Source organism: Cyprinodon variegatus, unplaced genomic scaffold (assembly GCF_000732505.1).
Source record: "Cyprinodon variegatus isolate N-32 unplaced genomic scaffold, C_variegatus-1.0 Scaffold519, whole genome shotgun sequence".
NCBI lineage: Eukaryota > Metazoa > Chordata > Actinopteri > Cyprinodontiformes > Cyprinodontidae > Cyprinodon > Cyprinodon variegatus.
Genome location: NW_015150972.1, coordinates 364,572 through 387,185, shown reverse-complemented (window position 1 = coordinate 387,185; position 22,614 = coordinate 364,572). Strand labels below are relative to the sequence as shown.

General features: G+C 37.1%; 1 protein-coding gene and 1 long non-coding RNA gene across 2 annotated transcripts in view; both read right to left on the bottom strand.

Moving 5' to 3' along the window:
- The window catches only part of slc34a1 (solute carrier family 34 (type II sodium/phosphate cotransporter), member 1), a 16,440-nt gene extending 15,299 nt beyond the window's left edge, over positions 1–1,141 (bottom strand). The window contains exon 1 of the mRNA XM_015390937.1: positions 1,063–1,141. Coding sequence (XP_015246423.1) covers positions 1,063–1,108 — 46 coding nt within the window. The 5' untranslated portion in view covers positions 1,109–1,141. The remainder of the gene's footprint in view (positions 1–1,062) is intronic.
- A 6,202-nt stretch (positions 1,142–7,343) lies between these two features.
- On the bottom strand, positions 7,344–22,190 carry LOC107094992. The gene is made up of 5 exons (XR_001481712.1): positions 22,075–22,190; positions 9,500–9,612; positions 9,349–9,426; positions 9,221–9,274; positions 7,344–9,094 (listed from the first exon to the last, which is right to left on the bottom strand). It is a non-coding gene; the product is annotated as an uncharacterized LOC107094992 (long non-coding RNA).
- Between the last annotated feature and the right edge of the window lie 424 nt (positions 22,191–22,614).

Here is a 22,614-nt window from a genome sequence, read left to right as displayed (position 1 = left end):
CTGACCTACAGAATAAATAAGTTAAGCAACTGTCTGCCATCATAAAGTAAACCACATCAAGAAGTGATTTATTGAAAGAATCTCAATATAACATGAGAAACAAATGGAAAAGACATTTATCTTTTCATGCTCACAAAGCATTTTTCCAGGCTTTAAATTGTTGACTATTCTAGGAAATAATATAGGAATTCAGAACCATATCTGAAAAGTGCAATTTCCTGAAGTCAGGAAATACCATAAATAATATTATATATTATAATAATATAAAAGAGTTCCAGGCCTTAAACCACTAATAAAAAGAAACACAGAATTTGGTCTTAAATTTGCAACAAACCTTTCAGAGGTTTATGTCCTGTTACAACAGCAAAAAAAGAAACAAAAAAACAGTATAAATAGCAAAGAAAAACTAAATTGGGAGAGTATAATATATTCAGTCAAAGTTGTGGTGGTAGCACCATGGTCCTTGTAAGTGATTGTCCATGGAGACCTTGAAGAGCCACACATCCTGCCCTGCACCAGACAATCCCAAAGAAGAATGTCTGGCCATTACTAAATGACCCTGAGCTCAAAAAACTTTTTACCATGCAGTCCACTCACTTTGATTTTTTTGTGTTTTGTTTGTCTGTTTATGACTTATTTCTGAGTCATCTAGCTGATGTTTGAGCAAAAATCTCATCTTGATGCTGCCTCATTAGGTTGGATAAAATAAAAAAAAGAAACTTAAATCTAAGAAGAAATTTCTTCTTTGTGATGAATAACTGATCAGTATTCTTAATGTCTGATGTCATAAGAGGTCATTAGGAAGGCTACACATTTCCCCTCAGGGTCAGACTGGATTGTAAAGCTATTTTTTGTGTTTTTTTAAGTGAACTGATCAATTGAAATCCTCAATCACATCTACTCAGAATATTTGTCTCATATTAAAATTTGCCTGATATTTGAAATGTTTAACTGTAGAGAAACCAAGCAAAACATTAATAGATACTGTATGCAAAGTAAAAATTAATTAATATGAAAATCAGTTCAATGGAAAGATTATATGCATTAATGTTTGTCTCTTACCTGCTGAGCTCTCTAAGGCAAAGCATCGATCTGAGGAGGAAATCATCTTTAAATATGCTCTAAGACCTAAAAGTGTTGAGAGGAGCACTTGTTCCTTTAAGGATTAACTCGAGGCATCACTGTTAATCAATACCACAAAGAGATAAGTTAATGATGCATCAGTTAAAAAGACATGTAATGATTGAAGGTCTCAGAAGTTCCTTTTCTTTACTTGATTGGTTCCCAGGTAGGAGATCTTAAGATGAAACTGCCTTTTTTGATCTGATCCAACACTAAAACAAATCTGACACCTGCTGGTGAATATGGAGGAATATTGTAGCCTCTTTTGGCTGCCATATTCTCACACAGATGTTTTCAACATGCTGTGGAACAGCGATTGGAGATGGGGTGTTAAGCGATTGTTTCTTTTTTGAGATAAGCCAGCGAAAGTAATTAAGACATCTGGAGAGTAATCTTCCCCTCTCTGCTGCAGAGCAGATAGGTGCTATTTTCATGTAGTGCTCAAGTTCAAGTATGTTTTGACTGGAGAAGAGAGATTTCTTGAGAGCCTCACAAACAGAGCTGCAGTTCTGCGCCTGTGGTTTTCCCCTCATTAGCAGCGTTGGGCTGTATAACAGGGTGAGATAATTATTAATAATTAGTTCAGCTCGAGTTTTGATCTATCAGCAGTTTTCTCAACCATGTCTGGCAAACCCGCTGACCTGAGGTCTGGATCCACAAACTCAGTAGAGCTGAACTCAATAACACCCTCTGCCATGCTTTCATGCTTCAAACAGCCATGAGGGCTGGGAGAAAAGTGAAGAAACAGCAGCTAACCCCTAACCTGTTATTGGTGCTGTTCAGTCATTTGATGAGCTTTGAGGTGAAAGGTGAATCCATCAGATTTGATAAAACTGCAAACAGAGAAAGAATGAAACACATATCTCACTCAAACCCACAGACACACGGGGCTAAATCTGTGACAAACCTCTGCTGCCCTTTGGTTAGAAGACCTCCATTTTGCTATTAATCCCCTCTCTAGAAGAAGTCATGGAGAGGATGCTGCCACCTGTCAACCCGGGGAAAACCAAACTGAAGTGACAGTGCATCATTCTGCCACTGCACACACCTGTCGACAGGTGTTTGGCAGCCATAGCATCAGCAGTGGATGAACCTCTGTGTAGGGAAGGCCTGGTGAGGCACACATCCATATTTATATGCAGTTATGTGTGGGTTTCTATGTCTGTAATAATATGTGGGTTTGGAATAGCTTATCTGTAGCACATTGAGACTTGATTTGCTTTGAATGATAATAACAGATTGCTTTAACTACTCTGTTTGCTTAGGTCTTTCCTCTTTGGGAAAAAAAAGTGTTTTAAGTCCAGTACTGTTTAAAGGTTTGACTCTAAACCAGGGGTCTTTAATCCAGGCCCCCAGCACTGTCATGCATATTTTAGTTGATTTGCATCTCCCACACACCTGGTAAATGAATGGGTGGTTAACAAGCCTCTGGGGAGAAAGTGCAATCTTTTTTTCAGGTATGCAGAGGCATTAACACAGATACAATAAAACATGCAACACAGCAGGCCCTGAGGATTATGATTAAAGAGACATGCTATAAAAAAAAGATCTGTTTTGCATATTATTTATCTGTGTGGTAAAATCTTATCATGGATTTGTTCAGTCTTCTGATCCCTGTGCAGAAAAAACTCAGGAGATCAGTAAAGTAATGTTTATTGATAAGGAATTTGAACTGTTCAGCGATTAACTGGTTCCAGGCTAGAACAGCAACATGGGAAATTTTAGTATCCAGACGGCCGGGGAGTTTGATTTCTTTAGGAGGAATAAAACTAAATATTCTGCTGTTACAGAGATGCAGGGGATGAACTGACGGGGAGAGATGAGGGGATTCCAGGGTCATGGGTACTAGTTGGCTGGTGCAGAGGAGCAGATTATTGGTCCTCCAACGATGTTATTGTTCCTGAACTGCCAGGAGCGACAGGTTGTGTGGAGGAGAAAAGAAAGCAGTTACAGTTTGAGCCACAGAGTCATGGAGACACTCAGAGGTTCTCCCTGGATTTAAAGGGAGACTTTGCTAGTAATGAAAGTCTGGCACTGAAGCTTCAATCCATGCTTCAAACCCATAGTACAGAACAACTGTTTCAATGTTTGCTTCAGAATGGAAAAGCTGATGTCTGACGCAGTATTTGCTTCCTGAATGATTCACCTGATTGGTTCCCCACCCGGGCTGCTCAGTGGTGCAGTGGCCTTGCAGCAAGAAGGTTGTGGGTTTGATTTCCGGCCCGGGTTTTTCTGCATGGAGTTTGCATGTTCTCCCTGAGCATCAAGGGGTTCTCTTTGGGTACTCCGGCTTCCTCCCACAGTCCAAAAACATGACAGGTAGGTTAATTGGCTTCTCTGCAGTCCCCTTCGGTGTTAGTGTGTGTGTGAATGGTTGTTTGTCCTGTTTGTCTCTGTGTCGCCCTGCGATGCACTGGCGACCTGTCCAGGGTGGACCCTGCCTCTCGCCCAATGACTGCTAGAGATAGGCAACAACACCCCTCGCGACCCAGGATGGATGGATGGTTCCCCACCCCCTTTTTAGCCTCTGCCAGTGTTACCCAAACACACCAGGTATATGCCATAATTTCCCCAAACTCTCCTCAGTTACACAAAAACACATTTCTAAACCTTTATTTGCAAATACAACATTATAAACGGCCCGTGTGTGGCAGCATATTTTCAAAACAAACATGGTATAAAAACAGGAGTTATAAAGCAATATTGATTTTTCACCAAGGTGATTCCTTTGTTTCACTGAGGAATCACCGACTCCATCAGCAAGGTTGCACATCATACATGGATGAATGAGTACCCCATCCCTCTGTGCAATTCCTTTGTCCTAAACAAGACCGCAGCTTCAAACTGTTTTAGGAGAGGTCACTTTAAATAAAGCTTCAAAAAAATGATTTAATTTCCTAAAAAATTTTTCTCAAATGGTTCAATGCTTCAAAAAAGCATTTGCAAATCACCATAGAGACAGAGGAGAAAACCACATAGGTCAACAATTTAACTTGAGTGAATGGAGAACAGCTTCTCTTAAAAGAGGCAGTGAGGAGACTTTTGACATGCAGGTGTGATAAAACTCACCTGTGGAACGATTCCCAGCACAACAGCAGATCCCAGGATGCCCTCTGATCAAAACCCTGCAGAGATTGAAAACACAGCAGCCCAGCCAAAACCCCAGTTCCTGACTGCAAGTAGAACTAAACCACTGAAATTTGTGTCCACCAGAACACAACCCAATCAAGCTCTCTTTTTTTTACTTTCTTCTTTCTTTTTTTTTTTATGGCAAAAAAAAAATATATATATATATATATATATATATATATATTTGAGGGAAGAACCAGAAAGTGCTGAAGTATTTCTAATATGACAGTCTAGTAGGAAAACTGGAGCACTACTGGGATACCAGCATTCAGGCCCCTATATAAAAAAAAACAATTACTTCAGACAATGCATTTAGGTTATAACTTATAATTTTTTATCCTAAGCTAGCACCAAATTAGATTTTACATTTAGATTTTAAAATTAAATTCAGATTCTATTGGAAGATAAGTTCTCCTTTTACAACAAGCACTTTAGACTCCAAATCTAGACAACCCATCAGTGGATTTACACCCTTGGTATCTTTAAGAACTTTCCCTAGGAACTTTTTTTTTACATAATTAAAAGATAGGTGTGGTTAATTATTAGGCTTCCTAACATTTTATCTCCTAACTTTCTGATATTTTTTCTTAAGCCGTATTGTACAGTGTAAACAGACCGGCAACTTCTTAACACACTAATCATTTTGTAAAATTATAACTATCTGGCTCCCTTTGTCTACACATGTATTTTCATTGTTTTTTAAAAAGCTGCAAATTATTCCATCTTGTATAGAAGGTTTGATAAACAAAACTGACCAAATACTCTCACTTTTTTTCCATCAGATTTCTTATTTTGTCCTATTAGGTTTTTTATCAGAAACATTTTTAGGACAAATTGATGAGGATTATAGATCTTGGTCTGTTGGTACAGGTTCACCGATGTAGGTATCAAAACTTACAGAATAAAACAATAAGGCACAGGCCAAGCAATTAACTTGACAATGAGGAAAAATTTAGTCTGTAATGTAAAATATGTTCCGGTCCCGATAAGAAACCTGATTTACGATATGAAAAAATTATTTGATATTGAAGGTATTATGGCCTCTTCATTTTTTGCTCTGATACTCTCACATTTCCTGTACTTTGCAGATCTACTGTACATATTTTCATTATGATGCTCTTCTCTTCTGCTCTGTTTAATCTTACATCATTGCCTTTTTCTGGTTACATTTTGGTTTCCCATCCAAGGAACTGTTAAAATCTTTATGTTTTTATTACTGCAGACCTTTTTGCACACCCAGCGCTGTCAGTTGACAAGTTGGCTATATAGGTTCCAAGCTGTACATTCTGTTACAGAGCCTAAAGCTGTTTTATTTAGCATTAGGATTAAACTAACCCTACTCTAGTAAGTTTTTTGGATGCAAAATATACCAAGTAAGATCATCATTAAAAAACTGAATGTTATTTATTTGAAAACTCTATTTTCTGTGATGGTAAAGCAATGTGATTGCGGCATGTGACCACTAGATGTCAGTATAATATTATGGCATGATTCCAATGTATTTAGAAAAAAAGATCTTCAGTTAAATATTTTAAAATAAATACATAATCCTCTTTATTTTCCACCTAATCACATAAAGATTTAACCTTTTTTTAATGGTTTAATTTATTTTTTATGAATGCAATAGAAAACAATGAAGCCCAACATGGTTTATGAGATTTTGGTATTTTATTTACAGCTATACACCTTCAGTAGAGGAATGGCTTTAGAATTTTGTTCTGAATGGTGAATCAAAAATAAAATTTGAGTTGGGAAACAGAGAGTCTGAAGATACCATAAAACTAACAAGTGGATATTTAGTATTTTAAGCAGTTAATAACAGAAAATGTTTCAACATTTTAACAAAACCATGACTGATTCGGCTTCAGAGTCATACATTTGTTGCACTTTTTCTTATCTCGATTATATTTCAATGACATAGTAAAGCAATGCTTCAGTTTTGGCTTATTGTGTGGATTATAGTAGTACTTTGTAAGTGGGATGATTTTCTCTAGACAGACTTAGCATTGAAATTAGGAATTACATAAATTTTTTATTTAAACAATTCTGGAAGAAGGTAAATTTTAGAACCAGATTTAATCGTTTCTCGATTCTTGGTGCACAAGTTTACCCTTAAAATAAGGTTCCTCCCTTTTCATGAAAAGAACATCTTCACTCGTGAGAGATTGACTGCTGGCCTCCAGATGAGTGTAAACTGTTGAATCTTGGTCTGATGGTGTTGTTCTTTTGTGCTGGACCGTCCTTATGGCCAGTGGTTTTTTGTTTCCTTTGTGTATAGTGGTCACAATGTTCTTTGCAGCAAACAAAATACTTTTCTGTGATGGGGATGGGATTATTAGGGTCAAACAGTCTTTTTATTTCAAAGCGTTTTGATGTTTGAAAGCCACTGGGACATCATGTTTAGACCGTCTAATTTTCTCTGAAAGTCTAAGATACACAGTGACCACTGGTCTGGGCATGGGTCCCTCCTTTTTTATCTGATGCCTGTCTGGAGTCTGCTCTGGTTTCTTGTCTGCTTTGAGGGTAGCTTGGTTAGGATAACAACATTGCTCTACAGGAGGGTGGTCTGCAGCCCAAAAGGGGTCCACAGGGGTATTGCATGGGGGTCGCAAAACTTTTGGTTAATCAGGCTTTTCTTGTTTATATATTCATATATTCCCCCTTGCACTGGAAAAAACGATAGTAACGAAGTTAAGTGTATTTACCCTTAATTTGAGGAAGTACATGAGATAGTTTGCCAATGGAATGAGTATTTTTACCCTTAAAATAAGACAATTAGATAAAATGCACTTGAAATAAGGCAATGCAATTGTGTTTTCTTATTGTAAATATAAATTGTATTGTTCCATTGGCAAAATGTCTCATTTACCTCTTTAATTCAAGAACAAATGCACTGATTTTAAGAAAAAAAAATGACTTATCTAGATTTAGAATTTTTCCAGTGTGCAATTGTTTACACTAACTGAAATGTCTATAAATACATATTAACATGAATTCAACACACTAGATAAACGAAGCTAAAAGATGTCTTTCAGTCAACAATGCACACATTCAGCGACACACAGGAGCTCTTTCAATCTAGGCACCGTTTTATTCACAACACTTGTCCTATCAACGACGAATCAGAAATACTTTAACAATCCCAGGGTGAAGTTGCTTTCATTACATAACTCCATTTGTAAAAGAGTGACTATAGGACCAGTTTGATATAACACAATTTCATACAAAATATATAATTGGGGGGTCCCCGCTCCATCTCTCCATCAGTTTGGGGGTCCTTAGCCTGGAAAATGTTGAAGAACCCTTCTCTAGAGCCCATCTTGTGTGTGACTGCTCTTTTGGCTCCTTTGTCTGTGGGGACATTGTCTACTCTGTGATACAGAATACTGAACAGAATCCAGAGTCCTAACTTGTGTTCCAGTGGCTGATGGGAGTCAAACTGTAAGAACTAGTCTGTGTGCATTGGTTTGAAATGAACATCTGATTCTAACTGTGCTCCATCTAAGATTAGATCCCACAGTCCAGGGAAGTAAGTGTCCTTGTCATTTCTATGCAACCCAGAGCTTGCCAATCAAGGTGCAATATTAGAGTACAATGTGGGACATACAACTGTGATGAAAGCAACGGCAACTGAACCAAAAATAAACATAGTAGCAACTGAAGGATCTCTGAGAGAAGTGCATTGTGCCACTTTGGATAGAAACATTTTTTTTATTTATTTTTTAACTCACTGGCTTAAACCATACTTTGGTACTGGGTGTAATATCACCCTGTAGGTTCAGCTGAATGTCCCTCCTTCAGCTGAACAGGCTCAGATGTGTAGAACTAAACCAAGAGAGATAAACATTCATAATCTGCCTCACCAGGCTAGGTTTACCAACACGGGTGTCTTTTAGCATTTAATCAAAAATGTTCACTGTTTTTATCACCCATCCAGAGCTGTAACTTAACCCTTCTTTAAAGATTTATACCTTATCTGTTATATTCAATATTCTCTAACAAACCTGAGCCTTTACAGAACAGAACAGCCATCTTTAAACTTGCTGACTTTGGAGGAATTTTTAGAGGCAGTTGTTTGCTCTGGGTTTTAATCAGGTCTAGAGTACGCTGAGATGAATACAAAATTCCACTCTGGTATTACTTATACTTCTTTTAAAAAAAAGTATTCTAGTGTTTTTTTTCTATATTATTATATTCTATAAAACGATTAAGCACGATATTTCCAAACTGATCTTGTTAAAAAGTTAAATCAGGTACCACAAGATACACTCTGTTATAGATGAACAATGTGAACTATCTGCTTTTGTAAAAATATAAATATGTTTCATTTAGTACTTTAGGGCTATCAGAATGTAAAAGAAGAGAAAGAAATTATTTAACATAATTTGTAGATGTTTCCATTTGCTCCAAATCACTTTTAGCTGAACAAGTATGAAAAGTTCCCTGGTCTTTTCTCATGGACCCTCTATGAGCATTTTTGAAAATAAAAGGAAATAGGGAGGCCCTAAATCTGTATTTTAAAATCTGTTTGCACATATCATTAATCTGTTATTGCAAAGAATCAAAAACAGAAAAAATATGCAGTTATACAACATCACTTTACTATTACTAAACAGTTTTACAAGTCACAGCACAATGACACAGCTTCATCAAATGGAAGTTTGTTTCATGCCGGTTGTTTCAGCATTATATCCACAGCTTAAATGGATCATAAAGATAATTTTTTTTTTTGTTAACATATGTACATTTTCTATGAGTTATTTAGTGGCTTTAAGGTGATTTTTTTATGTCACTTTAACTCTTCTGTGGAGGAGGAAAGTGTGTCAGGGCCTTCTGGACTCTCCTGCAGAATATAAGGCAAATTAACGCATTAGCAGAACACATTTTAGAGTTTAAATGAAATAACTATTTAGGAGGACATGAGAAGTGAAGAGGCAATGTAGTTGGCAAGTAGAAAAACAAAGCGCACCTTCACTTTGTCCAGATCTGGCCTGCCTGGCAGTGACTTTTGTGAGGAGAATGCCTGTTAAGGAAGATGCTAAAATCAGATCAGATAGAAACAGGAACCAATCTTTCATGTTTCAAAATGCTGCTCACCTTTCTGGACTGTTGTGTCTCCTCTGTGGATTTAGACCTGTTCTTCATGTGCTTCTGCAGAGAGGTGGAGGTGTGACACTATAGAGAGGCAGGATCTTGTTAGATCAGGTTGGAATAATGAAAAATAATATGAGTCACATTTTTAACACACCTCATTTGTTTTCTGCTCCATGGCTGATTTGGAGATGTTCTTAGGTCACTGATAAAGACACTTCAGGATTGTTAACTTGTCCTTTTGAATTTTCTTGATGTCACGCTGTAAAGCTGAGGAAAGGCCAAGAAAAAAAAAAATTTACCGGTATATTTTTTAATTTTTTTATGTCACTATATAAAAAAAAATGTCAGCAACAAAATGTTCTATCAATGAGTTTATAAGCAAGAAGCTGAAGTGCAGTTACAGGCTTTTGTAGCTAGATGGCACTCCTTTTTTATGATTTTTGTTTTGTCATTTTCTAATGTTTTCATAATGGATAGATGCTTTTATGACAACTATCACAATGGGATGCAAATATTTTGTATATATTATTAGTTTTACTTAAATTTCTTGAATGCAGAAGAGTTGAATTTGTGATTGATTTCCATTGTAAAAAAATGTCTTCATTACTTCCTTTTTTTGGTTTTGTTTGGGGTTTTTTTTTCTAATTAAAGCTTTTTAGGAAAACATACTTTGAATTAGAATTATTTTAGTGGTAAAGTTGGCAAACTAAGCAGGAATATGAAAAAAAGTTTATTAAATTAAAAGGCAGACCTAGCAAACGAATTGTCTTTGTGACAGCTTGTATTTTTGTGATAGGCCTTTGTAGCACAGACCTGCAGGTAGGAGACTTACCAGCCTCTGACCATAAAGTTGAGGTTAGCAGAGATGGTGGTTGCTTTTTTTTGGTCCTAGATTTCTACAGATCCTAGAAGGAAGAAAGGTCAGCCCCAACGATCTTCTACACAGACCTGATTGTTTGTTGGGTTTTGTTTCTTGGACTTGTTTTGTAGAAGAGCCAAATCCAAAAGAAATGGAAGTGCACTAAACAGACTGAATAATGTCGATGCAAATGATGACAAGCAACGAGTGAGTGACTATAGTACAGTACAGTCTCTGATGGTGTCAATTTGGATAGTTAAGATGAGGAGTGCTCTGGTAATGGTTAGGTTTATGGTGATATTTAGGGTTAGAGAAGGCATGCCCAAAGTCGGTCATTGAGCGCTGCTGTCCTGCAGGGTTTAGAGGTTATCAGCACAGCTGATTTTCATTGATGTATGATTAAGTCTTTTGCTGAAATGCAATCATTAGAATCAGCTGTGCTAAAGTAGGGAAACATCTAAAACCTGCAGGAAAGCGGCCCTCTAGGACCGACTTTTGGCATGCCTGGGTTAGAGCATGCAAAGGGTTGAAAACGACTGAAAATCAACGGTCAAGTCAATGGATTAAACGCATCGTCCTCACTACATATAGCAGGAAGAGTATGTGTCGGGGGATGGGGGTTGGCAATGTTTTTGTTACCTTCTTGGAACGATTTCCCAGGAATATGCTACATTTTGGTGACTTATAGGTACTTGTGGGGACCAACACCTGGTGCCAATGAGGAAAGGTCCTCTACGTGGGGAGGGAGTTAGGTGTGAATTGTGGGAAATTAATAGGAGTCAATGGAAAGTCCCCATTAGGATAGTGTGACAAGTATATGTCTGTTATTATTGTTGAAAGTTCAGAAACGTTGTTCTATATGCAGAACAAGACTAACATATGTTGATATATGATGTCACAAATTTGATAAATTTATGTAAATAAGGCTTATTTTTCAAAAATCTTCCCACTGCGGGATTAAGCCATCAGCTTAGACTCAGGAGTCCATTTTTCAAACAGTATGAAAACCAGCCTAGGAACTTTTAAGTTTCTGCCTGTAATCTGAAATGATATGGAGAAGAAAGTGTCCAAAGAACTGTTTTTAAGTCTTCAGTATTAGTGACCAATTTACCAGATTGTAACCATTTAACTAGGTTTAGGCGGAGCATTTTGTGGCGACTATTTATTTATACCTCTCAGTTTTGATTACCAAGGCAATGCATGGATGGATGGCAGCATAGTAGTCACCATTGACAGAGTGTGAGAACTTCTCCCTGTTTGCTTCGTCTGCTTCTTTCTGGTGGGAATACTCATAGCTGTGTCATTTTCACAGCAATCAAAATTCCCACCAGGATCTCTAATAAACTCTCTGGTTCTATATAGATCAGAGAGAAACTGCCCATAGAGGAATCTCTGAAACTGAGACAGTTGGCAGGGAATCTCAACTTTGATCAAACAGGACCACCATGTACATTAGGCCTCATTAATGACCCATGAGCAATTGATCATATGGTGCATAACACCTAAAGCTGTATAAGAGGTGTAAAAAGCCTCAAAGTACTTTTTTCCCCTTTCCTATATTGCAGGAGCAACATTAATACCTGTCATAAGTGATAAAACTAACATTTAACCTGAGTAATAATTGTTGATAAAAAGAAAATTTTACATAATAGTACTCATCAGTATGTCTGTTGTTAATACTTTATACAGATGTGTAGTATTGTACAGTGACAGATTGTTTTTCTCTGCTCATCAATTGGGTTATTTAGATCTGGAGACAAAGATGAACAGGAAAGAAAGTCTATTTTGTCTGATGAGTAATTCCTTTATTGATTCGTCCATGACTTTATGTATCATCTTCCATTTGGACAGCCTAATGAGATCTTATTTTTCACTTAGCTGCATAGGCTGTTTAAAAGTAGAAACTTTTAAATGAATGCCTGCAATAAGTTTAAACAGCTCAATTTGAACTTAAAGTCAATGTAAGACATTATGCTAACGGGGAACACAAATTAAGGTAGTTTAAGATTTTTTTTTTTTTTTAGCTTTGGAGTCATATGAACGAAGGAGAGGTTTTCTTAAGGGAAATAATGAAGATGCATTCATGCATGTCAATCCAGCACAAACAATAAGTCCCAGGAAAAAGCTGAACTCTACAGTGAATACAAAGCAGCAGTCACAGCCAGGGGCACAGCTGGCGTCAGGAGTCATGCTACCAAGGGAAAAAACACCTTTGGATTTAGGTCAGAGTGAAAGAGACCTTCTGTATTTAAAAAAAAACAACATAAAAGAATAACTGTCTCTGTCATCTCCATCATTGCTCACGCAGTCCGTCAAAGATGCATTGCTGAGATGTTATTGTTCACTTTTGAAGACAAGGTTTCCTGCAACTTCTAAAAGAGAAAAGATTTGTGTTACAGTAAAAATACAAAAAAGGAAGAGCTATTAGACTTATATATCTGAAGATTTTTACTGCAACTCCAGATGCACATCAGCAATGAAGAATAGTCTTTTATATTTGGCTATCCAAAGCTGCTTTGATTAAAAAAAAAAAAAAAAAAGTTAATAGGTATATTTGCATCACTCACAAGTGCAAATAAAGCCTTTTTTTAAAAAATGAGATGTATCATAATGTTTTATGAAAATGAGAAAATTTGTGCCTGCATTTCAAACTTCATAAGAACAGTTGCCATTTTATCGTGATCAACCGCTTTAAGTTTAATGAAGCAAATAGATGTCTCCAAGTGAGACCTTGTAAGAATTTGTTTCAAAACGAAAAGAAACATTTTACTAAAATCCAACTGTCCCCCTGCTGCTCTGATGAGGAGCTTATAAAAAATGAATGGCAGCCTATCGACAGGAGTTCCTTTACCCGCTGCGACGCTTGACGTCAGTGGTCACAGCAGCTTAACATTTCATGCTGTAGGGAACTTTAATACAAAAGCCTCAGTGGAATGGACTGCCTGCTATATAAAACATGCTAACGCAACACATTCAGTGGATTGCTCGGACCATTTTTCATAGAGGTTTCAGTTAGCACACCCGGGGGTAAGAAACCAGCAGCTGACCTCTGCGTTTCACTTCAAATGTGCATTATGAGTCTTTGAAGGGGACAGAGGAGAATAATTTCAGCCTTGATGGAAGGGCAGGCATTCAGGAGGTCCCGGTTACTGGCTCTGGAACGCTCACTCAGGGAGATGACCTAAATAAAAATGATCTGTTGGCTTGTTTCCCTATTCCTTTGTCTCAATGAACAACTCCTCCATTGTATGCCAATCAAAACTAGACAGGGGTTACACTAAGGGTAAAGGTTTCTCTTTTTTAAAGTTCTGCAACAACACACTCACTGACTGACTTTTTAAAGCAATGTAAATGCATTTAAAGGGACGTTCTGAAACATTTTTTTCTTTTTACGGCCTAAAATCAATGACTGCAGATACATTTCCATAAACAACAAATTTTCTGTTTGTTTATAAATAAGGCTTGTCACCCGTATGCGAATCATCGTGACAGTCTGCCATCTTGAAAGTAGAGATGCAGGCGAGGGGTAAAATAGTACTAACTCACAGAATAACAATGCCTTTCCCCTTTTTAGAAGTTCAGTGTGATTGAGAGGCGGTCCTGAAGAACATTTGGAGACGCTAACAGAACAACTGAAAGTCTACTGCAGCACGATGCAGGTCTATGCATATGCAACAGCAAGTAACGGTTTCACCATCACCAGGAAAGTGAAAAAGAGAACTTAAAAGACAACAAAAACGGAAAAAACAATAAAACAAGGATAAACATCAGGCAAGACATCTCTAGGTGGACGGAGCTAATGAGGGAGAAAGATTTTAAAAAGGACGCTGAAGTTAACATGTTTGTCCTTGACAAATAAGTGAGCTGTACTGCCTAAATTAGCGTAAAGCTATGTTTTTCCATTCTGTTTAATTAGACACTGTTGCTTGTTACCATAGAATTCATAGTAGTAGATTCTGCAAACATAAACCAAGCTTGTTGGCACAGAATTGTAGGTTTATGTGAGTTTAGTAGCTATCAAAGCTGCAGTGAACACTGGCTTTTTAGCACAGTAAATGTCAGCTCCAACTTTCGGATGACATGGTTACATCTGTGTTGTCTATGCTTTTTGACCTACAGGGGCTACTGTTACTGTAATATATGTTTGAAGCAGTGATGTTCTAGTAAATCCTTAGACACATGGGCGATCGCAGCCAGGAAAATGTAAGGGACCTCTCTGCAGAGCATGGAAAATATATATATGTGCAGAGTTATGAGGAAGGCAAACAAGATTAGAGATAGAAGACAATATACCCTCTAAGATTTTCATTTTAGCTGCTTCCCTCATGGCAAAGGTACTGCCTTCCTTTATTCTCAAGAAATATGAGCAATTTTTGCTTCATGCCACAAGCATTTAGATGACAAATAGTGAAAAGGTACCGTAAATTACTGAGCTCCTTGCTGTAGATAATGTATGTTAATGTTATGTTCATACGTCCTTTATGTAAATGCTTGCTGACAATCTTGCACGTCCGTTTCCCTATGGGAGGCAGATTAAGCCATTTATCTATCCAGATAACCTAGCAGTTATGTTTTCGGGACTGTAGGAGGATGATGGATAACACATGGAGAACTCATGCATGCATGCATGGGAGGAACACACAAACTCCTCACAGGAAGACCTGACGATGAATCTAAAACCCTGGACCTTCTTGCTGCAAGGCAACACTGCTCTATAAATTGTGTCATCATGTAGCCAAACACATCTGTGTTTTCCAAAAAGTTAATTGTGAGGGGAGGTTGTTTGATTTGATTTCAGCTGTCCAGCGGACTAGTTTCTGCTGACTGTAGTTTTTCACTGGCCTCAGACGAGACAAGTTTAATTTGGAGATTCCGTTTATGATATTATGGGGCTCTGGTCAGGCAGCATCTTTTTGTGACATCTTGAATTGTAGAAAGAGGTGTCCTGATAAGTTTCAGGGTATACTTTCATAGAATTCATTATTCACTTTTGATATAAGTGCTTTGGCCTTTATTTAGAATGTTTTTTTTTTTTTACATTTGGCCCTTAATTTTATGTTATTACATCATGTTTTACTCACCCATATAAGTTTTGTGTCATTTCGAGCTGTTCTGAAGATATTCATTTAAGTTATATCCAAGTAACGTCTTCCTATGGGCCAACAACTTGAAGGCACAAGCTAAACTGTTCATAACGCGTGTATGACATGCTCTAACAAACACAATGAACATCAGAGTTTCCTTTTATCTATTTTCGGTACCACTGAGTTTCTACCATGAGTAAATACAGTGTTTGATTAAATGTTTTTTAATGTTTATATCTACATTACCGTTCAAAAGTTTTGGGTCACCCAAACAATTTTATGTTTTCCTGTAAAGTCACACTTATTCACCACCATAAGTTGTGAAATGAATAGAAAATAGAGTCAAGACATTGACAAGGTTAGAAATAATGATTTGTATTTGAAATAAGATTGTTTTTAAATCAAACTTTCCTTTCGTCAAAGAATCCTCCATTTGCAGCAATTACAGCATTGCAGACCTTTGGCATTCTAGCTGTTAATTTGTTGAGGTAATCTGGAGAAATTGCACCCCACGCTTCCAGAAGCAGCTCCCACAAGTTGGATTGGTTGGATGGGCACTTTTTGCGTACCATAAGGTCAAGCTGCTCCCACAACAGCTCAATGGGGTTCAGATCTGGTGACTGCGCTGGCTACTCCATTCCGATAGAATACCAGCTGCATGCTTCTGCTCTAAATAATTCTTGCACAATTTGGAGGTGTGTTTAGGGTCATTGTCCTGCTGTAGGATGAAATTGGCTCCAATCAAGCGCTGTCCACTGGGTATGGCATGGCATTGCAAAATGGAGTGATAGACTTCTTTTCCGAATCCCTTTTACCCTGTACAAATCTCCCACCTTACCAGAACCAAAGCAACCCCAGACCATCACATTACCTCCACCATACTTAACAGATGGCGTCAGGTATTCTTCCAGCTTCTTTTCAGTTGTTCTGCGTCTCACAAACGTTCTTCTTTGTGATGCAAACACCTCAAACTTAGATTAATCCGCCCACAACATTTTTTCCAGTCTTCCTCTGTCCAATGTCTATGTTCTTTTGCCCATCTTAATCTTTTTCATTTATTGGCCAGTCTCAGATATGGCTTTTTCTTTGCCACTCTGCCCTGAAGCCCAGAATCCCGCAGCCGCCTCTTCACTGTAGATGTTGACACTGGTGTTTTGCGGGTACTATTTAATGAAGATGCCAGTTGGTACTCTAATGTACTTATCTTCTTGCTCAGTTGTGCAACGCGGCCTCCCACTTCTTTTTCTACTCTGGTTAGAGCCTGTTTGTGCTGTCCTCTGAAGGGAGTAGTACACACGGTTGTGGGAAATCTTCAATTTCTTAGCAATTTCTCGCATGGAATAGCCTTCATTTTTAAGAACAAGAATAGACTGTAGACTTTCAGATGAAAGTTCTCTTTTTCTGGCTATTTTGAGAGTTTAATTGACCCCACAAATGTGATGCTCTAGAAACTCAATCTGCTCAAAGGAAGGTCAGTTTTGTAGCTTCTGTAACAAGCTAAACTGTTTTCAGTGCTTTTCCTTTAAAAAATAAGGACATTTCAATGTGACCCCAAACTTCTGAACGGTAGTGTAAACTTACATTTTGTAATCTTTTCCATCGGAAATGATTACAAAATGCATTAAACCCATTATCAGTGTTGCAGAACAGGGTGGTCTGTATCATACATAGTTGGGTATCTGGAATTAGTTACATTTTAGGACGTGGTTCATTATCATAGAGCACAGATCATGTACGAAGCTAGTAAACAATACAACTTAATATCCAGAATCTTTTCAGTCATAGAGATGGAACCTACCATTTACAAGGTGACATCAAAGTCAGAATTCCTTTGGGGAAAACCACTAGGAAGAGTATTTGTATATCAGTATGTTGAGTTAAACCGTGGAACAGCCCGAAGGACAACAAAATGAGAAGAAGAAAAATATTGATAGTAGTATTGTATTGTTAATGAAGGTAATGTTATTATTATTATTAGTAGTAGTAGTAGTAGTAGTACAAATAATAGTCTTAACACTATTGTTATAGATAATGTTGATAGCATTATATAATAATAGTTATATATAGAGAGTAATAGTTTAGTTTTGTGCAGCAAAGGGGTGGGATTAAATTAACAGTCTTCTTCCAACTTCTTTTGAATAAAGTATTTTCCTTTTCTATTGTTTCTGTCTTCCTTTTGTTTCTACATTTGTTTTTAATCACTGTCTTACATTCAAATAACAAATATAAAGATCAGATCCTAAATCGAGTCCGGTTTGTCCGGCCATGAGTAGGCGTCAGGAGAAGCCAATCTTCATTCTCATTAACACAGTCTTTTGTGTGGATAATGTTGAATTCCTAGGATCCAACCTTTCTAATCACCTGAAGTGGTCCTCATCCATAGAGAAAGGAGAATGCACTTTCTGCTGTAACTAAAGAACTACAACTTTCCATAGGAGCTTCTCCTCATCTTCCACACTGCAACAGTTTAGTCTGTTTAGTGCAGATCTGTCTCGTTTGCTTTTGGCTTATTCAGAAACACATGACTGATTCAAACAGTAAGAATCAAGCCTGTATAGGATCAATCAAGCGGACCATACCTTCATCTAGGACTCATTTCTTAAAATCCTACACTATACATCCTAGATAAAAAACAGTTTAGTCTTTTTCGTTCAGGTTACTACAAATTTCCATTTACAAAAAAAAGTCACAGCACTTTGTTCCACAACTCTTATCTCCTGGATCACCACAATAAACACTTTATATTTGAAGCAACCAGCTACTTCGCTGCAAAACAAAAAAATATGCATATTTGCACACTATCAGCACTTGAAACTGAGCCAACATTTCTTGAAAATGGTCCATAAACTGATTCTTGGAAATCATAAAAACAAAAACATTTTTGAAAGACAAACATAAAAAGCTCTAACAAATAATGTCAGATGAGAAACATACAAATTTGTGATTTAAAACTTCTGCCAATCGCCTCGATCACACCATGTATTCAGTTGTGAAACGACACATTATATGGTTTGTTTATAATATTTGCCATTTATAAACAATGCAACAAAATAAACTGAAACACAGTGTGTAAATGTGCTTTTTGATGGGTTATCAATTATTTTGAAAACAGAAAAATATAGTGCAATAGAAGTAAAGGCTGTTTACCACATGTACAGTATATAAAATGTTATTACTAATGATAAACCGCCATGTCTTAAAACCTCCTCTCTGCTTCTTCTAGCTATCATCACTCATGCTGTCTTTTTATCCTATAAACCCATCTCTTTTTCTTCCCCCATCTCACCTTTTCTGACTTTCTTTGGTTTTTGATGATTGATGATTTTCCTTTCCTCTTATTGATTAATATGCACTGTAAAGTTTGCCCTCTAGTGTGGTTGATTAATTGCAAGCCTTTAATAATTACATAGCAGCAGAGACGGAGAGTAAATTGTTGCATTTATGACTATGACTATGTGAGTATTAGAGCCTGACCAATTAATCAGCAGGCTGATTTATCAGGCTGATTTTTGCGTCTGTTTCAATAGTTGACATCGACCAACATGTGGTCGGTGTTCTGTCTGTCAGATCGGCATACATTCTTCTAATACGCATGCGGAGCAGAGAATTATTACCACAATGAATTTTAACAGCAGTGTACAGACCAGCAAAAACACACTTATTTTAACTTTTAAAAAAGAAAATCAGCTTGGAATATATGGTTATTTCTTGGATGCAGAAATGGCCAGACATATTAAAGTTTGTGGGATATTGAGAGAAGAAACCTTTATAGCTAAAATTATATTAGTCAATATTACTATAAAATCAGATATTTTAATAGTAAAAAAAAAAAACGTGTGGGAGAATTTAAATTTGGTTAGATTTTGTTGTCATGTTTAAATACATAGAAAACATTGGCTGTGGTTTGTATTGTGAATTATTTAGGTTAGATATAAACTAATATTATGCCGATCTGACAGCGTGTGCTGGACACCTGATCTCAGGACATTATGACCATCACAATTACACCATTTTAGATGAGTGTCCGAACATCTAGTGGTGAAATGGAGATTTCCCACAATGCATCTTGAAAAGTATTGATCATCCCTGGTCACTAGATGAGCACATATATCCCAGACTGTTGTTGTAACAGCTGCCTGCTGTCAATAGCCAACAGCGGCGACAACTAACAAAAATGGTGCAGGCAGCATGCAGGGAGACGGAGTCACATGACCGATGGGGAGCAAAAAGTAGTGATCATCTGTTCGAAGGGTAAGTTGACTGAGTTCACTATATAGTCCCTGCTCTAAATAGTGATTGTAAACATACATGCTCACAGCTGCTGCTTGCATAAGCATAGAGTTGGACAAGGAGGGAGAAGGTAAGTAATTTACTCCAGAGTAGGCTGTGATTTTGTAAAAGTACACTTTAGTCCTCCATAACAAACACTCATGGAAACACGGTGGTAGGGTGCGTTAAGGAGAGCAGATGAATTTTGGCAAACATATTAGTATTTTAGGTTTGTGTATGTTTCAGCTATTTGTAAAATAAACAACTTTAGAAGAAAAATAAGATTATATTATGTTCCATTACACTTCATGCCAACATGCAGGCTGTACTGGGGCTCATAAATTCAGAAGTTAATATTTTTAATTAAACAAATTTTTAAAAGGTTCCAACTTATGAATTTAGTAGTAATCCTGTCTGGATTTTTTTACTTAAATATTAATCTATTAATATTAATCTTGTGTTCAGTGGAGGAGATAACTTTTCAGTTTCTTGTAAATGTGCCAAATTTATATTTCTGGGTTGTTGTCTTTTTTCCTCCCAAAAATGAATCAAATACAAAACGCCTCCTCTTAGCCAGCACGTTTTCACTTTAAGCCGTGTATTGGATATCGGCCAGTATATGAGATATCTTTTTTTAAAGCCCCCAATATCGATATTGCATATTGCATATACATGAGCCTTTTCCACTCCTTATAATTATAATTAATTTGATTGAATCTGAAAACAGTGAATGATCAGTGGTGGATGTTTTGGACAAAGGATGGGATGAAGTTCAGAATCACCAGATTCTAAGGAAGATAACTACAGAAGCAACATACATGCACATTAAGAAGAAGGTTACAGAGATGAGAGAAATTATATATAAACAAAACTTAAAATATTTGCTACACATCATTACCTGCCAAACGTGTAATTTAAGAAAACGTGCTGCATTTTTTTTCTTTGTAACAGTTTAAATTCATTAGTTACTAATTTCCTTATAACGTAGACCAGAAGGATTTTGTTGTAACCGAGTAACTTGTACTTAAAGTAAAATTTTGCTTAAGCATTTTTTACTTTGGAGTAACATTTTTCACTGTTAACTGAACATGAACTTGAGTAATATTTTTATCAACGTTACTAAACTTTTGAGTGGATTTTTTTATTTTTATTTATTTTTTTTTTTTACTTTTTCCACCCTTTGCATAGCACCTAGTAGCTATAGGAGTTATCCAGAGCTCCACCCATGTACTCATTCCCAAAGTGAAAGAAGATGTTGAAAGATGGTAGGAGGAATTGGAAGATTTAGATGTATAATACTGTCAAAGCTCAGATCTAAATCCAACTGAGAAACCAAATTGATTTAAAGAAACTCTTCATCCAAGTTTATGCTTGGAAGATTTTGACAAGAATAGCAGAAGAAAAAAACAACAATATAGTAGAAGACTGACATTTTCATTGTGCCCACATCACTAAGATGGCTGTCGGAAGATGCAAAAAGAAGTTATAATAGATGAGAAATAGCAGCTTTAAGAATCGCAATGGAATACTTTGCAGCATGTAGTTTAAATGAAATCCTAAGCTGTTCAAGAGATATTAGCCTGTTCTTTAGAGAAAGGTCAACAGCAATTAACTCCCGAACTAAGAATTGGAACAGGAGAGGAATTAGATGTGTGATTAGCTTTCTGCAATCTAAAAACTCAGTAATACAGCTCCTGGTTTCCCTGGGTAGCTTTGCCATGATATCTTTTTGTTTCACCTTTAAAATGAGAGTTTTGCTCATATGTTCAAGGACAACAGTTCTTATTCCAAACCATCAGGTTGAGTTCATTTTACCAAAGTTAAGCTAAAAAGTGCTTACCCAGTGCAGGTTTAGAGCTCTCTACCTCAGTCTCACATTATTACCTTGCACCATGCATGCACATAGTGATGTTCAAGCTCCAAGGTCAGAGGATGGCCACTTATTCTAATAACACCAGAGCAGAAAACCCATAAGGAGAAAGTGATGAGTTGCAGTATATTGGTTGTAATGAGGCATCTGTTTCCCCCTGTTCAGGTGTTTTAACACTCATCCCCTCGACCCTCCCAGACAGGATGAATTTGGTCAGCAGTCACAGCTGCTCCTGTTCAACCAACAGCTGAGACTTTTATCTCTCCCCATTAAGACTGTGCAGAGATTTTATCACAAATAGTGGATTTATTTTACATATATGGATCCATTTCATAGATGAATCTCCTTTAAGGTCCCTTTTGCATTCCTCATTAACACTTATAGTATTTAAAAACAAATCTTAATTCAATTGCTAGAAAACCCTCCATCCCTATGAGGCAGAGAATAAAACGGATAAATTCCTTTAGAGACCACAAGGAGGTTTTACCAAGCGCATAACTGCATTCTATCAAGCAGTTATGTGCTGTATGACAGGCAAGGAGGGGGAAAGAAGGGGGATGACAAGGACAAACATCACACTCTGCATCAACCTTTTAAATCATGTTGGAAATTAAAGAGAAATCCTAGAAATAATATCAAAGGCTCACCTCCTTTACTTCCCTGTTCGTCTTCTTTCAGCAGCACAGCAGACGTGTAGTGGAGTAGATGGCACTCCTCATCCCAGAGCTGTGACGGTGTGTGAGAGAGAACACCCCTCTCTGCCCATTCATACCTCCTCCGACGCACCACTAACGCACGACTGGAGACGTGCATGCATAGAAACGCGCAAATGCCAGATATGCTACTAGTCATCTGTGTCTGAATACTTTGCATATTAATGTTGTGCCATTCATTCTCTAATGCTTAACTAGACCCATGATAATGGCATGTAAACAACAATCAAGCAAGGTATAGTAGGTGGGATTTATTCCAAACTATGTACAGCCACATACTATGAAATGTATAAACTGCTTGCGTCATCCAAGGGGATGAGATCATCCATGACTCATCTAATAGGTTGGTGTAATGCCTAGCCATCGAGGAAAAACTGCAAATCACCTTTCAGCAACAGGTCTGAGGAAATATTAACCACTTTCCTTGGATAAAAACTTATTTAAGCAACCAATAACTACTAAATATCCTCATTG